We start from the raw sequence: 12,672 nt of genomic DNA, 5'->3' as shown, positions 1-12,672 counted from the left end.
AATAACTTGCTAACATTTGTTACTGGGACACTTCTAACTGAAATGTAACATTTTGGAAGTATTTTGCTCCTACTGTTTACTTCTCATGTGTTAATTCAAGGCCAACTCCAGAGGAATTGCTGCATGACAGTTTGTTCAGTGAAGTATCTTCAGTATATACTCCCTTCCACAAACCTGCTGGTCTGTTCTCATCTTCTCCAAGGTGTGCTAATTTAACGCTTCCGGAAGACATAACTCAGTTATGTAAAGGTAAAAGCAGGTAGTGGGATAAATGTCACTGAAGGGGGAAGGAAAATAAAATGTGTTCACATTTTCTTTGAATACTTTGTTGGAGAGGAGCCATTAAATGTTACAATACTACACTATTGTAATGAGTTTCTTAATGGGTAGAGATACAGGCAAAAGTGTTTTGAGGGATGTGTGCAAGTCAAAGAAGGGACAACTTGATTTTGTACTCCAACCTCAGGGAATAAGTTGTTGTCATTAGTACTCAAGTCCAGCTTGGAATATCAATATAATCTTTTGTCTTTGTAATTTGGACATCTGTATGTACAAGGTAGTTTTTTTCACTAAATCGTGTTGTGGATTGGTAATTGAATTCTGCTGGATCACAGCATTAGGTGATTTTTTTAAGTACTGGGAAGCTAAATCCTTATGAAAGAGGTCACATTCTAGAGTAACAGACAATATTTCTAATTTTAAAACTACAGTGTGCTGAAGGGTTGCCACTCTTAAGTACTCATTATCTTTTTCTGATGAACTTGGACATTTCTACGTATTTAGAAAATGTCATTATACAATTCTTGGAGACTTAAGATTTTAGACCTTGTTAGTATTGGTATGGTGTGTGAAGGGAAGATAGATTATAACTACTGAGTATGAGTCACCAGTTTCTTATTTGTACTCTAAGCACTGTGTTGTGTATAAAATAGTGTTTGGTTGTTGAATTTTTTTTTGTTTTGATGGCATTTTTAAAGATACTTAGAAAGCAGGAGTACACACTTCAGTGTATTTATCTATTCTATTTTCTGGCACCAATGCAAACTGTAGAACTATTTGCTTTTTTCTTATATCTGCCCATTTGCTGTTTCCTTAAGTCTTCCTAAAGGGCACATGCTAAGGGAAGTTCACTTTTCCTCTAATTTCACATTGAGGCCTAGGACCTTTCAAGCATAATATTCTTTTTTCGACAGTATGTCTTTAAAGTGGTAGGAAGAAATATAAGCTGCCTAAAAAGCTGTAACTCATTTTTATGTGGTTTCTCCTAATAGATGAAGATAGTGATTACCTAGCAGAAAGATCAATTGAAGAGGTTTATTATCTCTGGTGTTTGGCTGGAGGAGACTTGGAGAAAGAACTTGTCAACAAGGAAATCATTCGATCAAAGCCACCTGTCTGCACACTTCCCAAGTAAGGAAGGAGAAGGACACTAAGGGAAAGGAGATACGTTGGAAAAGGCTGGCGATTCTGAGAGAACATTTTGGTTTGGTTTTTAGTTTCAAGACCTGTATGTGTGAAAAATATATGAACTAACATTCTTGAATAGCAGTAAATCATGTTACCTCTTACCCAGTTTGAGGCATATTTGTGTCACCTGCCTACAATTCAGTTGTTTTCTGAAATTTGAAGAAATGTAGGTGAATTCATAGAATCGTAGAATATCCTGAGTTGGAAGGGACCCACAATGATCCCACAAGTGCAAAATACTGAACTGAGAGTTCCTAAATTTAGCACACTTTTCGATAGTATTATGTTTTGGTAGAAATGGCCTACTGTGCTTCAACAGCATATTTCTAATTGTGATTTAATTTAATATATTCTGTAGCAAATTCTAACATTCTGAATTCCCTTTCACAGAGCAGCAGTGCTGAATGGTCAAACCATTCAGCAGATCAGCTAATTACTTTTTTAAAATGCTTGGGTTTATGACTTGTAATTCTATAACAGCGTATTAGTCATTACTGCTTTTATATTACTACTGCACATGCTGCACATGTTGTGATTTTATGTAGTATTTTCATGTTTTAATCTTTCGGTCTGATCTTGATAAGCACAGTGATGTGTCCATGTAGATCAGTTTGCTGGTTCTAATTTTTAAAAACACATTAAATCAGTGTACAGCGAAAATTCAATATCTTGGGAAAAAAAAAGGGTTGGAGCTATCATTTGGTGGTAAATTTATTGTGAGATCCTGATTGCCTATTTCTGTACCCACAGGTGAAGGCATGTGCTTTTGAATTATGAGGGGAGAAAGTTTTTTGTCATACTGTCTATCTTGAAGATGAGGTGTTAATTTCAAAAATGCGATCTTACTCCATCTTCTGGGTGATACTGAGGAAGTTAGCTTAATTCCTGGACATCATTTTAATGTCTGCTTTAAAAATATCAACTAACTGTCTAATGTTTGTACTCTTTCTTGGATGCATTTGTATTTTTAGATGGACTGAACAGAAAAGGTCTGGGTCACATTTTTCTTAGGGTGATTTTTTTGACAGAGTGGAAAGTTACTTTCATATGACAATAATGTTTTAGTTTTGCTTTTCACAATAAATGACAGTCCTGTTCTGTGCCAGATCAAGGAATAAAAGGGAATATTAATCCCATATCTCATTAGTCTTTCTTTGTGTGCAACCAAAGCTGTAGAAAACCTGAAGTATGCCTTTTTACAGCAAAAAATACTTGAATAATTTAAGGTGACTGTACATTCCCTTGATAGTAGGTTTCATGCCATGTAGAGTCAATGCAGTATACTTCTAAGACAGTATTTTGTTATAAAGAGGAAACTGATTGATGTAAGAATGTTCTATTTTTTCTAACTCAAGTCTTACTTTATGACCTGATTTATTTTTTTTTCTCCCTTTTGAAGCTTTTTATTAGAAGATGGTGAGAGCTTTGGGCAAGGACGAGATAGAAGTTCCCTCCTAGATGACACAACTGTGACCTTGTCTCTGTGCCAGCTCCGAAATGTAAGAAGAATATTGTGCACTTGTTCATATGTATTCACTGCAGGAGCATTTGTTTAAGGGAGCAGCTCCTGCTGCTGTTCCTACTAATGGCAGTGTTATTAAGAACACTCCTTGGCATCTGAGTCACGTTCTGATTTGTGCTATTAAATTGCTTTGTCTGCAATAGCTTACTAAATTTGATATATTTTCTGTCCACCCATCTGTTTCCTGTGTCTCTCTTTCCTTATTTTTGTTATCTACTTTGTTCTGGTGTAACCCATAAAGTTCCATAATACCTGATATTTTCCATGATTGCTTAGCTAATTAGACAGCAAGTGTCATCTTGCATTATTTGATTCCTGTCTATAGGTGGCTCAAAATATTCAGCACAAGATCAACTCTTTTGCAGCTCCATAGAGTCTTTGTACTTAAAGCTGGATACCAAGTTTCCAGTAGTTAATTACTAATCTTTGTAATAGATAGCTATAAAACCACTAGTTCAAAAGATAACTTCAAAACATTTGGCCAAAATGCAGTAATGCAGTTTTTTTTCCATCATGAGTGGAAAAATCAGTATACGATAACTCTTAATTCTGCTTGATGTAATGAACAAATACAAGATTTACTGCATATGTTACTTAAATATTTTATTTGTTCACATGTCTATGCACATGTAGAGCTTTATTGCTGTGGAATTAGAAATCTATGCTGCGCTTTTTGCAGCTTGCTTTTTATAGTAATGAATGCATTCTGTCACAGTCTTCATAAAAAGCATTTTCATACAATCACAGGGGTTAATACAGAAAGGAAGGTGACTCTTGAAGTCTTGATCTCTGCCATCATTACCTTAATTTTGGTAGGCAATGTGGCAAATACTATGTAAACATATTTCTGCGGCAGAACTTTGCATTGCTTCACACAAATACATGAAAACAGACCAAGGAACTGGGTCATTTTTTTTGCTTGGTTGATGGGGTATGGGGGACGAGGAGAGGTTAAGAATATGCAACAGCTATTTTAAAAGTAGTATGCACTGCAGCTGCTACTGTTGTTCCTTCAAAAGGGCAGTTTTTAAGGCTTTTTAAAAAAAAATTTTATCTATAATTTGGGATATTGCTTCCTACTTCTACAAATACAGCAGCAAGTAAGTATATACTGAAGTTTCATTTTGGCAAAGATACAAGCCTGAACCCTGCAGTGTTCACTGAAATAACTTTTTGAACTTACTCAATTCTTCAAACGCCTTTCATAGAGTAGAGCATGATGCTTATAATCAAAAGAGGATCAGTACTGAATGAACTGAGAGTGAACTATTCTGTCAGTCCCAGGAGGAACAGGCTGTGTGCCGTATGCCTTTAAGTTAGGGTTTGAACTGCAAAACAGAGCACTGCAGGAAGGATGGTATGAAATATTAATCACGATGCACCAAAGATGTCTGAAAACTTCGGGCAGAAGTCCAGGCATGCTTGTCTGTCATCTTCCCAGAATGTGTCTGCATTTCTGTGCAGCTTTCAGATGCTGCTAGTAAAAGAAACTCCAATTTGCAAAACTCTTGAATTAATTAAAAACATGAAACCGAGTTGTACAGTTGCTTTGCAGCTACGTATATAGGAAGTTTGTTTAGAAAAACAAGGAAAAGAAAAGGAACTATGTCGTACTATTTTTCTATTAATCTATGGATTGGAGAAGCTACTTTTGCTGTGGAAATAGGTTTATGAGTGGATCATTATAGAATCATTAGGTTGGAAAAGACCCGACTCCAGCCGTACTTGTCCACTAATAAGTCATATCCCCAAGCACCTCATCTACCCACCTTTTAAACACCACCAGGGATGATGACTCAACCACCTCCCTGGGCAGTCTGTTCCAGTGCTTGAGAACCCTTTCTGTGAAGAAATTTTTCCTAATGTCCAATCTAAACTTCCCTTGATGCAGCTTAAGGCCATTCCCTCTTGTCCTATCACTTATCACTTGGGAGAGGATGAGGTGACTGTTGTCTTCAAGCGGAAGAACTTCGCATCAACCCAAAAAGCCTGTATTAGCAAAAGCCTTTGGCATTAAAGGCTGTATGTTTCTTTGCTGTTGGAGGACTGAGCTAATGCTTAGGTCACAAGACAAGCTACTAAATTTGGCAAATGAATTGCTAATCGATAGTTTTCATATTCCACTAAATAGTTCTGTTTTAATTCTTAGGAGCATTCTGATAATTTATTTTTATTCTTCATTTCAGAGACTGAAAGATGTTGGTGGGGAAGCATTTTTTCCATTGCTTGAAGATGAGTAAGTGTCTGTGTAAGTTTGTACGTATGTAATGGACTGAATTTTGAGTTAGTTTTGAGTGGCACACTGCACAGCTAGACACAACTGTCTTCCTAAATCAGACCTAGCATGTCCTGTTTTGGCTCTTAAAGTCAGTGAAAGTTGATAAGCGCTCCGTACTGGTGGACTTGGGGCCCTTACACCAAACTAAGGATCCTAATCTGCTTCTCCGTTCTGGAAATCAACTGTTTTGTTGAATACTCAAAATTATCCATTTATACATCTTTCTAACTCAGAAAAGCATCATGGGATATTTTTTTTTTTCCAATGACTTGTGTTTCTTGCTGTTCACTACTACTATCCTAACTCTTTTTTCCAGCCAGTCAACTTTACCTCATTCAAATAGTAGTAATGAGCTGTCTGCAGCTGCTAGTCTTCCTCTGATCATCCGGGAGAGGGACACAGAGTACCAGCTAAATAGAATTGTCCTGTTTGATAGGCTGTTGAAGGTATGGAAACTTTCTGATTCTAGATAATTGGATTTGGTCTGTTAATTAGAAGATTTTTAAAGGACCAAGTAATTGAAAAAGGAAGCAGAGATACGAGAAACCACAGTGGGAAAGGAGGAAGAAAACCCTTCAGAAGTATAAGAAGATTGAGAACAAAAATATAAGAAATACGTCTTTTCAGTAGTGATGAATTCAAAGTACACACGTGAAAACAGAGTTGCTGTTTGTGCTGTTATTTACTGAAGAAAATACTTCTGCATCCTTTATTTCATAACAGACTAAGCTATTATAAGTATGGATATGCCTGTAACATTTCTGCATTTCTGATCAGTAAGGTACTTGTAAACTATACCAGTCTTTACGCTAGCAGTGCTGTGGTAGAAATATGGGTTCTATACCGAGGAGGGGAAATGCCAGTCCCTAATGTACATAGATGCAGAGAGATGGATTCTTGCTTAAAAATGAGAGGGAGCTGATGCACCTCATCAAGTGCAGTATTTAGGAAGGTATAAACTAGAAGTGTTGGATACGTAATATCGAAAGAAACATACAATAAAGAAAAATTTTTAATAGAAATATGGATTAGTAAATTTATATACTCAGGATATACCAAAGCGTCTCAATAGATTTATGAAAAGGAGTGGGTATTCTAACATCCTCCAGTTAGGAATGAAATGTACTTGTAAGACTTGTATTCATCGTTCAGGCTGACTGCATTTGTCCTTTAGGGGAAAGACTGTCCCAGGATTAGGATTTGAATTGTTTCAGTTAAATGGTAATATTTTGTCCATTAATTTCTTCTCTTTGAAGGCCTACCCATATAAGAAAAACCAGATTTGGAAAGAAGCCAGGGTTGATATTCCTCCTCTTCTGAGAGGCATAACCTGGGCTGCCCTGCTGGGTGTTGAGGTAAGGGTAATGGGAGGGTGTTTGCAGAAGTTCCAGTACTGACTGGAGAGAGAATGGGATAGGAATGCTATTTACAGAGAAACTGAATTTGAACATTTGGGAGGTAGAATTACTGGAATTTTAAACAAAATGAGTTGTGAAATTGTGTGAACAAGGGTAATGTTCAGACAAACTTACTTTTTATCTCTAATATTATTTAATTTAAGAGAACATATGTAAACTTGAATGCCTTTCATTTTGATTATGGGATGGAAAACTACTACCTGTGCAGCCAAGTTTTGCTATATTGTTTAAATACAATCGGTATTTGACATTTTTGGGGTGGTTTTGTTGTTTTCTTTTTAAATATTTTTGACAAAAGCAGTTAGAATCTTTTTGCTCCAATCAGCAATAGCTGAGCAAAACAGGATGAATCATATCAAATGTACTTTTTGCACCTGCCAATCAATGTACTTCCTTCAAAGACTGAAAAATAAATAAATTAAATGTAACCCTATTGGACAAAGCACTAGAAAGGAATGCCCCGGAAATGAGGACTCCTCACAGAATTTGCTCAACTACCCAGCCTTTGCATCTACCCTGCCTGCAATCCACAGTAGTACATCAAAGAGCTTCTTAGAGAGAACACATCCCAGGTTATTTAGGATATTTCACTTAGGACATGATCTCCTGGGTGCTATACAATATGACCTAAAAAAATGCTGTAAAGGTAAAGAACAACAGCTGGTCAGGGTTGTAGCCTGAGTCTTGGAAAATGAGTCAGTTCTCATGCTTCATCAGCTTACCATCTCTACAATGCAGGTAGTGTTTCTCTGTCGCATAATATTAATATGGACTTGTTAGCATGCCTATCTTGGCATTCATGCAAGGACTGGCTATTTAAGAGTAGTGTATATTGGCGATATTAGTTAACAGGCAGGTGGAGTCAGTGCCTTTACAGAAATGATGCTAAAAACCCCTTGCCAATGGCTGAGGTAAGCACTGAATGTAAATTGAGAGCATCTCTTAACTTGAAAATGGAAAAAAAAATTAAGTACGTAGTTTTCTGTATAAACACCTGAAAATCACTGAAGGTGATACTGAGGAGATCACAGAAAGTTCTGTATGTAGCAAATTATATCAGAATAAAGATGGTTTTGTTAAAATTCTGCTGTCAGTATTTTCTGTACTTTGGGGATGATTTTCGGGAAAAAAGCATTACTAACTAAAGCTCTTACCAAAACCAGTCAAATTCTGTAGATCTGCGTGTTAATTGTAATATGCAATTATGTTAGTAAGGGCTTTCTAAATTCAGGTATCCTTCTTCTATGTTTAGGGTGCCATACAAGCGAAATATGATGCCATTGATAAAGACACACCGATTCCTACAGACAGACAAGTAAGACTTCTGGTGTTATCAAATACTGTCACCTGAAGTAAAGTGGGGATCTTTTCCAGCAGTCACCATCATTTGCCTGCTACAGCAGATGTAGCTGATAATACTAAAAGGGTTCCCCCATCCTCTGACGTTATTCATGCTGTAGCAAGATCTTGCAAAATCAATAGGAACAAGTAGTTTAACTCAAATTATGTTGTATCATGGACAATTATACCCTCTTTTAGTTCAGAATCTCTGTCTCTGTAGCAGCAGCAAAGTGTAGTGAACAGTATTACTGATGTATTGCTAAAATTGCTGGCTTTATTGCATGTTTGCTGTGCCTGTTGTACCGCGTACCAGATAGTGCTGAGTACCTTAAAACCTTGTAAGGTGAGCTGTGCTTCACAGAAATGGGTTCTTGAGCAATTTGTTCTCTACAAAGTCTTGCCAGACATAAAAAGACATCATGACCAATAGCTATTCCTTTTGGCTGGTTGAAGAAATATTTTCCATCAAATTTGGGACAATGTTCTGAGAACTCTTGATTTGATTATCCTTTAGAGAAAAGTGATATTGGCACCTAAAATGAGTCCAAAAGTTGGGTCTGTAAGTTGTAACTATAATCTGCTTTCTGCCTTTTTCAAGGGTTAGAACCCTTTTAAAATTAAGACTCTAAAAAAAAAAAGAAAAAAACCTCTATTTTTAGTTGTTGAAAGGTCTGTTTGGAGTCACCTGTTGCCTTTCAGTTTTGTTTTTGAGAGTGATGGAGGAAGCAGATTGTTAGTGATGGCTGTTAGTGATCTAGGGTTGCAAGATTACTGTTGTACTGCCTCACTTATCCTAATTTCTCTTTATGCTTGGCTGTGGTGCAGATTGAAGTTGATATTCCTCGTTGCCATCAGTATGATGAATTGCTGTCATCGCCAGAGGGTCATGCAAAGTTTAGACGTGTATTGAAGGCCTGGGTTGTTTCCCATCCTGATTTGGTGTACTGGCAGGGTGAGTTTGAGTAGTTGGCAAGGTCAGATAATTAACTAAAGCTATGGCCAACTTAAAAATATTTTCCTCCCCATCAATATAAGCTTTTTTTGAGTGCTTTCCTTTCTGTTTCTTCCGAAGAATGTATCTGTGCTTTATTGCAAATTTAGATCCTGATAATTTATATTTCATTTCTAATGCAAAATTGCCCCACTTTCTTATCTATTTACTCTGCTTAAGTTTCTTTTTAAAAAAGTCTGTTGCTCACTGCTCAGTTTTAAGGGATAGTAAATTGCATCTCTTGGAAGCCTTGGCAGAATAATCAACACAATGTTATGGTTTAACAATTTGAAATCCTCTCCATTTTCATGCATTGATTTTACAGTTGTTCTCAGCATTACGTGTGAAGCCTGACATTGCAGAATAACATTCAGTATCTAGTATGCAAATTTTCCTGATAAATTAATGGATTTATCTTTTGCATAGCAATAAATGAGCTCTTTCTGCAGTTTCTTCATGGCTCTTTCTCTCTTTAGGTCTTGACTCTCTTTGTGCACCATTTCTGTACTTAAATTTTAACAATGAAGGTGAGTACCTTTTTCTGTTGGGGTAAAGAGGAAGCACAGTCTGTCATCTGTATCTGGTTGTAGACAGATGTGTGTGCACCTGCTTATAGATGGAAACTTTTTATAGCTACAAAGGAATTTTAAAACTCTTGTTGGCACAGGTCAAAAGAAACAGTTGGTTTTGAAAATTGTATGTGGTGTGCTGCTCTTCAAGCAAGGGATTCAATCCCTGTGTTTATTGCCAAGCACAATAATGAATATATAATAAAAGCCACAAATAACCTTGATTATAGAAAAGCAGGAAATGCTTCTCTAGTACTTGTTTTTTTCAGTGAAGCTGTAGTTCAGCCTTGTTTAATGTGAATGTATTATTTGTTAACCTTACAGTTAACTCGTCAGTCTTGTTTTATTCAGGAAAGCTGATGATGGTCTTAAATGCTTAAAAGCTTATCAGACCAGCTTTGGATTCATGGCCTTTATCTTCTTAGAATGTGATTTGTTCATTTGTTTATCAGAATAGATCTAGTCCAATCTTCTGTACTCTTGTACCCGGATTTCTTTATCTTGTCTGCATGTGGGAAAACTAGTTTCTTAGGAGAATGACTCCTGTTATGCCTACTGTGCATACTAATTTATATATTTCAACAGATATTTCTTGGTCAAATTCCTATACGGTTTGATTGTAGAACCTGGTTTCTTTCTAACTGAAACAAAATACAACAGTAGTGAATTATGTAAGATTTTGTATTCTGGTTTATTAACTTAATTGTACACATTTGGCTTGGATATTTAAAAAGTGGTTTCAGTGCTAGGGAAGTTTAACACGGAATTTAATTAGAACATGATCCTATGTCATATTTGCTATAAGTCTGATGTTTTGCTCAGAAACGTCCAAAATTGTGTTTATTGTCTTCAGAAAATTGACAGCACACCCATATTTCTTTTTTATATCTGTGGTCTAGTACCATTGTATTACAGTAGATTAGTTCAGCCAAGTTCCCAGGAATTAATCAGAGATAAACACTTGAGTTTTACCCTCTAATCTCTATTTAGTATGTATGTGCAAAGCCGTTGAAAATTTTAAGGTGGTTTTGTTCATCTTTTTGACAGGTTTTTTTTTAATTATATTCCATTCTGCTATTTCTTCTGAGTTTGATCTCCTTTAGTCACTGAGCTGAAATAAGAGAGAGATGAGAGTCTGATGGAGCATAAACTAGGTGTAAGTTCTAAAGGAGAGAACCCAGAAGACCATATCTTCTAAAATTTTATTCATCCAGGGAACTTCACACTTTTGGTGTAAATATCAGCATGTCTTTCCAAACAGTATCTCAATACTTTGTCACTGAGAAGTACGGAAATAAACTAGGAGCAGATCAGGTCCAGACAGCTTTATATGGATTATTCAGTAATAGAAGGAGACTTTTTTAGGAACTTTTAAAAATCTTGGATGACAACTATGCCCTTTTTATGTGTTTTACAATCATTTTTGTTTATAGATTGATTTAAGTATTTACACTTATTATCTGCTTAATAATGAACTTTTTTAGCTGTACTTCTGTTTCTGCCTCTGTAGTTGCATCCATTTTTTCTAATTCTTTCAGCTCTGGCGTATGCCTGTATGTCTGCTTTTATCCCCAAGTATTTGTGTAACTTCTTTCTGAAAGATAATTCTCATGTTATTCAAGGTAAGTAAGTCTCTATTGTTTTTAAGTTCTAAGAGAAGTAGAATTATTTATGAATATATGCTTTTTCAAGTGGTTGTAAAGTTGAAACGCAATTACAATCACACATTAAAAATACCCATCTATTTCCTTCAAAAGCTTTGTTTTAGATAAATAAGAACAGCTGTGCAAGATAAATAGGAACAAAACAAGTGAATAAAGATTCAAGCAAGAGAAAAGACCCAGCTGCACACACACACACAATAACCCCAAACCAACCCAACCAATAAAAAAACAAACAAGAAAAAACCCCACCACAACCAATGTTGTCTAATATTCAAGGTAAGAGTCAGATGATCATGCAAGCTTGTAAAATAAAGAAGTAGTCTTTTCAGTGTTAGATTGTAAAGTGATCAAACGTGATCACTTTGCATGATCAAAATCACACAGAAGCTATTTTGACAATGAGGGAAAATGAAGAGGAATAGTGCAAACTAGGGGCTTCTCAAAAAATGAAAGCTATGGTGTTCAGAGAGTTAGGGATTTGAGGTGAATTTCTTACTGAACAGAAAACAATGTCATTCAGTTCCAGACAGCAGTTGGAGAACCTTGAGGAATAATGCTCATAGTTCAGTCTTCAGCAACTACATAGGTTACTGATAGAAAATAAAACAGTAGCTAGGAGGTAGATGTCTGACCTACTTAAAAATTAATTGTAAATTACTTGTAAAGAAGATGAAGGAATTGTTTAGACCCAGAAAGGCACCTAGTCACAGTCTGTGCTGGAAAGATAATTTGTCTTGCAGATAGTTTTTAAAGAAACAAAAGAAGCTGTTTGAAAACTCATCAGTAGTTTAAAAAAGCAGGTGGTAATGAATGTTTTTAATTGCAAGCAGTTATGCGTGTTTATTGAATGGTTTCAGCATGGCTTGCTGTCCTTGTATTTCTTTTAACTAAATTCTTTTCTATATAACTTGTGAAACTCCTTGACTTAGAAACAGTTTCTATCATTTTTTTGTCTTCAAAAACAAAGGAAATTAAGAACCGATCAACAAAAAATAATTAGACATAAAAGCAGTTCCATATTGATAGAGAGCTAACATAAGGAGAGAACACAGCAGTTAGGAGAGTTTGCATATTAAAGACAATGGTAAGGGGTCTAATGAGCTGGATATGTAAAATAATAGTTTTTCCAGTTATTCAAGAGAACTTGTTTGTACGCTTTCGTCTGTAAAGAAATGTCTGGGAAAAAAATGGGTGGTAAAGGTCTAAAGATGAAAAGAGTAAGTATATTATATCAGATGCTCCTGTGGAGACAGTCACTTTAGACTTCAAGATTAATAGCTTGGTAAAGACTTTCCTCAAGGAGATGTACTCTTCCGTAAAATAATAATTTTGCTCTCTAGAGTTCCCTGTTGTTATTCCGAAGGGGCTTTACAAAAAAAATATATCAGCCAAAGTATAGAAATGCAGCTCAGTAGGATTCTG

The 12,672-nt window shown here is 35.9% G+C and overlaps 1 protein-coding gene across 5 annotated transcripts in view; it reads left to right on the top strand.

The window, feature by feature from the left end:
• The window catches only part of TBCK (TBC1 domain containing kinase), a 111,517-nt gene that overhangs the window by 37,131 nt on the left and 61,714 nt on the right, over positions 1 to 12,672 (top strand). For all 5 annotated transcript variants that reach the window (XM_054065469.1, XM_054065471.1, XM_054065470.1 and 2 more), the window contains exons 10-19: positions 101 to 249; positions 1,272 to 1,410; positions 2,867 to 2,966; positions 5,176 to 5,225; positions 5,584 to 5,713; positions 6,524 to 6,622; positions 7,938 to 8,000; positions 8,852 to 8,978; positions 9,494 to 9,544; positions 11,125 to 11,208. In XM_054065469.1, the coding sequence (XP_053921444.1) occupies positions 101 to 249; positions 1,272 to 1,410; positions 2,867 to 2,966; positions 5,176 to 5,225; positions 5,584 to 5,713; positions 6,524 to 6,622; positions 7,938 to 8,000; positions 8,852 to 8,978; positions 9,494 to 9,544; positions 11,125 to 11,208 (992 nt within the window). The remainder of the gene's footprint in view (positions 1 to 100; positions 250 to 1,271; positions 1,411 to 2,866; positions 2,967 to 5,175; positions 5,226 to 5,583; positions 5,714 to 6,523; positions 6,623 to 7,937; positions 8,001 to 8,851; positions 8,979 to 9,493; positions 9,545 to 11,124; positions 11,209 to 12,672) is intronic.

The sequence above is a fragment of the Cuculus canorus genome, chromosome 4 (assembly GCF_017976375.1).
Source record: "Cuculus canorus isolate bCucCan1 chromosome 4, bCucCan1.pri, whole genome shotgun sequence".
Classification (NCBI taxonomy): domain Eukaryota; kingdom Metazoa; phylum Chordata; class Aves; order Cuculiformes; family Cuculidae; genus Cuculus; species Cuculus canorus.
The sequence above is the reverse complement of the archived record's forward strand: the minus strand, read 5'-3'. Positions and strand labels throughout refer to the sequence as shown.